This window comes from Pundamilia nyererei, unplaced genomic scaffold, assembly GCF_000239375.1.
Source record: "Pundamilia nyererei isolate P.nyererei 1_Seehausen unplaced genomic scaffold, PunNye1.0 scaffold00139, whole genome shotgun sequence".
Taxonomy (NCBI): domain Eukaryota; kingdom Metazoa; phylum Chordata; class Actinopteri; order Cichliformes; family Cichlidae; genus Pundamilia; species Pundamilia nyererei.
The window spans coordinates 331,980-336,435 of NW_005187540.1; the positions used below are offsets into that span (position 1 = coordinate 331,980).

Sequence of the window (4,456 nt, forward strand, 5' to 3'; positions counted from 1 at the left end):
GACCGTGCGCGGTCCTTGTGGGAACTACGCGACCGTGCGCGGTCCTTGTGGGAACTACGCGACCGTGCGCGGTCCTTGTGGGAACTACGATTCTGGATGAAAAAAATCCCTCTTTGTTTTAGTACTACTGTGCAACTACATTTAATGTTGTTTAACAAGGTGTGTGATATCTAGTAACATCAATACAAGGTGGGGTATGGGTACTACCTTCAGTGACTATCTCAATGAGGTCCTCAGCATTGAAGCTAAGCTCATCGGTGTCCTGGGCATCGTAGGCGTACAGAGCTCTGCAGTGAGGAGTTCGGGGCTTCGGTTTGGGTCGACCCGCTCCAGGAGGAGGCTTCACCTCCTTTGAACGGCGCCGGTGTACCCTACAGGTGAGAAACAGGGATTACTAGTCATTTACGGATGGTCCGTTTACTGGTCATACTGGTGACCACAGTTATTTCATAACACTGGGTCACTCCAAGCGGTCTCACCCTGCGGCACCCTGATCGGGAACATCCATAAAGCCCATATCCTGGTTTTGATGGGGACGACTGTCATGGCGACGCTGGTTCTGGAGGCGGGGCAGGGTAGGTTGCTCCATGCTAGACTGCTGTCTCAGCAACGAGCCTCTGGAGTAGGCGCTGCCCTCCTTCAGGGCTCCACTCCCTCTGGAGCGAGATGCTGATGAGAATAAGAAACGTCAAAAGAGTCTTCTAAGAAGTCGTGAAAACACCTGAAACTTGGTTGTTGCTGATACCCGAGTGTTGCTGGTTACTGGGTGGAGCACGGTTTCCCATGTAGCGGCTCTTCCGGTTGTCTTTCCGGGTGGGACCTAGACGACAAACAGACAGGAAGTAATGCCGAGTGGACAAGAGGTTACGCTGGTGACTAAGTCAAGTCACAACTTACGGGAGTTTTTAGGCAGGCCCGGTCCGATGGAGACCTGCAGGACCTTTCCGCTGGGCTTCAAGACTGCCTCGTCACCCTGACCCACCTGGAACTGGATCTGTCTGGATCCTGAGGAGCTGAACGGACCCCAGCCACCTTTCTTCACCTTAAACTCCAGGCTGGACGGAGAGAGAAGTGTAGAGATAGAGGCAGTGTTTGGTTAGTACCGGTCAGATCTGATGACTCATTGTTAAACCTGGGTTTAAGTGTTGGTTTCTCAGTGCAGGAACTACGTTCATTGGTTGTGCAGTTTGACTCCTTGCTTGTCTCAAAACACCAAAATGGCAACAGTGAAAATGCTCATCAGGAGACTTGGGTGGCCAAAGGGCGAGGCCATGGCGGCTAGCTTCACTTTTAAATACAGTGCATGAGGTATGCTGGAGAACGACAGATCGTGTTTAAAACTTACAGGTTATTGAATTTTAGTGGCAACTTCCTCTGCGTTTTGTCCTCATAACGTTTGACCAGCAGACTCAGAAACTCAGTTTTAAAGACACTCTGAAGAACGCTGTCGTACTCCTCTTCATGGATGATGAAGAAGTCGTCCTGAAGAGTGCTAACAAACAGAAAGGTAGGTCAGAGAAAGGCAGTAATATTTTGAATGCTATACAACAATTGCTATCTTCTAATAGCTTCATGTTTCTATTTCCAGTTCTACTTTTTGACCCAGTGGAAAGTACTAATCTGGCTCTGCTGTCATTTTTTGGTTCTAATTGTAGTTTTTCCCAGTTCTGATGGTATACCTCAGAGAAACAGACTGGATTTTGTTGATCTCAATCTTCCTCTTGAGAACCTCCTGGATTTGACCTTTATCTGGACCGTGTTTCACCTTCTCCCGACCAATCATGTAAAGGAACTTTGGTGTCAGGATAAGGTCTCTCTTCACGGACTGTGGAACAACAGAAAAAGCAACATTTCCGAGAGGAAAGAAATATTCAGGGACTCTATCAGACATGATGGTAAACACTCTCCAGCCGAGGACGTGTTCGAACAGGAGAACAGAACCAGATCTAGGCCTGTGGTTTTGCTTTTAGGTTGGGTTCCTACCCTGAATCTGCGGTCATATTTCACCACGACGTCAGCAAAATCAATTCTCTCTCTGCGGCCGACAAACTGTCTGATCTCAGGATGGTTATCGGTCCCGATATAATCACCCACAAAGTTCCTGTTGATGCTGTTTCTGCGGCGCTCTTTTTTGTTCAGCACAACATCAGAGGCTAGAGGAAACACGAATTAAAAGTTATTGAAAACAAACTCAGATTCAGAGTTTTTTTAACCCATCTATCAAAAACAATCTTACCTTCCTCCCTCATCTTGACGTATTTGCGAACAGCAACGTGTTTGCGCCACGCCTTCTGGATGACACGAGCATACCCGTTATATTTCCTCTCCCTCATCTCCTCCAACAGAAAGAGCTGGAGAGAGGAAGCGACACCATTATGACAAACGGAGCCAGGCCCTGACAGGCCAAGATGACCGTGGGTGACAGCGGACCACAGCGCCGACACCCGGTACCAGGTTCTACCTCACGCATGCTGAATCTCAGCGTTCCTGATTGCAGTTAAACCACTTGCTGAGCTTTTCTTACCGACTCGGGAGCTTTGATGAAGACTTTGGTCTTCCCCAGCTGGAACTGATCCTGGTCCATATTGACCGAGTTCAGGAGGTGCAGCACTCCCTGACGCTCATCACCTCTCCACTGAGGCCAGGACTCCTTCGTCAGGATGGCGTACCTGCAGCACGGCAGTACGAGTTAGAACCTTAACTTCGTCCCATTAGCTTAAATATCCTAACCATGATTGACCTCCGACCTCTGCAGGAACTTATTGAAGACTCGTCTGTAAGCATATCCAGCTCGACGGACTCTGATGTTCTCTCGCAGGCCCAGGTACTCCACCTGGTGTCTGACCCGGTTCTCCTCCCAGTCCCGGGAGCGTTTGGTTTCATTGGGCTTGATGCAGCGGATGTAGTGGGGGGTGCACTTCATCAGGGTCTGCACCAGACTATTAGCTTGTTTCTAGAGGGCAGCGAACACACACCTGAGAACCACACCACACCACACAAATTCTTAGTGGAGGTCCAACCTCCAGCTTTCTCACCTTGATCTTACTGCTAGCGGTGGTCGGTCGCCCTCGCTTCTCGGCCTCCAGGTTCTCAGGGAACAGAGCTCTGATGAACGGACTGCCCACAAACACACCACAGAGAAGGGATTGTGTCAGAGACACACACACACACACACAGCTTAGTAATGTGATTACTTCCACGCTTTGAACGCTGCATGGTTGTACTCTCTCCATGTTATCCATTGTTGATCTGCACATGTCTATTGCCATGGACGCCACATGCGCTTACGTCACTGTCATGAGACTCTCTTACAAACAAAATCACGGTTTAGTAACCCAGTGACACAGCGTGCTAACGAGAAAGTAACAGTAATCTAATTACTTTTTTGCAATGTTAAACCCTTCACTCATTACTTGAAAAAAGTAATCAGATTACAGTAACACTGCCCATGTCTGCTGACAACAGGATTCCTGACAAAGATGACGCGTTTATTCACTGCAGTTTTGCATCAGGGGCTCCTAAAACATCCCACATCCACGCACAGAGTACTTACAACTCGCTGCTCTGCATCAGCTCGATGATGTCATTGAACAACACATCTCTGTTCCTCTCACAGAACCCGCTGACATCATACGACACCTGCCCACAGACACAGGTGCGGTCAGTAAACACAGACAGATGTGGTCATTAAAAACTCTGACAGGTATACAGGTGAGGTGAGGACCTTTCCAGCATAGTGGTGGACTATGAATCCTTTGTTCCAGCTGCTGAAGTGTTCGTGAGATCCAATCTGTCCCTGTAATTTCTGCAGCAGGGTCTGATCCGCCCCCTCACCTTTAGCGTGCATCGTGGCGCACACGTCGTCCAGGATGCTCATGATCCCAGGAGGATTCTGCAAAACAGAGGGTGTTCACTGAAAATACAGCTGTTTGAATTTGGTTTTATATAGTCTGACTTATAGTTTGTTCAAAACTGAGAGTTCAGCTCCTACAAGCAGCAGAAATCTCACCTGTACTCAGGTAATATCATAGCTGCATCAAGAGACCAAACAAGCCAAACGAGCCACACACTGTTTTTAAGCTTGTAAAGAGCAGATGTCTTTATCTGTTAATTAAAACTCAACGCCCACGAATACTCAATTAAAAACACTCGACTTTCACCATAAATACAAAAGTGAGAGTAATATTTGAGGACCAGTTCTGTTTACATTATACATGCTTCCCTTAGGCAGCATCATTAGAAGACATAGCATACATTTACACTGCTATGCAGACGACACCCAGCTCTATCTGTCCATGAAGCCAGATAACACACACCAATGAGTTAAACTGCAGGAATGTCTTAAAGACATAAAGACCTGGATGGCCGCTAACTTTCTGCTTCTTATTCAGATCAAACTGAGGTTATTGTACTCGGCCCTGAAAAGCTTAGAAATATGGTATCTAAGCAGATTCTT

At 47.6% G+C, this 4,456-nt stretch overlaps 1 protein-coding gene across 1 annotated transcript in view; it reads right to left on the minus strand.

Moving 5' to 3' along the window:
* The window catches only part of myo1eb (myosin IEb), a 17,994-nt gene that overhangs the window by 1,114 nt on the left and 12,424 nt on the right, over positions 1–4,456 (minus strand). Inside the window, exons 14-26 of the mRNA XM_005744094.2 lie at positions 3,725–3,892; positions 3,554–3,639; positions 3,036–3,117; positions 2,748–2,953; positions 2,525–2,669; positions 2,237–2,351; positions 1,984–2,153; positions 1,680–1,825; positions 1,346–1,492; positions 898–1,055; positions 746–820; positions 480–669; positions 208–371 (exon numbers count right to left, since the gene is read on the minus strand). Coding sequence (XP_005744151.1) covers positions 208–371; positions 480–669; positions 746–820; positions 898–1,055; positions 1,346–1,492; positions 1,680–1,825; positions 1,984–2,153; positions 2,237–2,351; positions 2,525–2,669; positions 2,748–2,953; positions 3,036–3,117; positions 3,554–3,639; positions 3,725–3,892 — 1,852 coding nt within the window. The remainder of the gene's footprint in view (positions 1–207; positions 372–479; positions 670–745; positions 821–897; positions 1,056–1,345; positions 1,493–1,679; positions 1,826–1,983; positions 2,154–2,236; positions 2,352–2,524; positions 2,670–2,747; positions 2,954–3,035; positions 3,118–3,553; positions 3,640–3,724; positions 3,893–4,456) is intronic.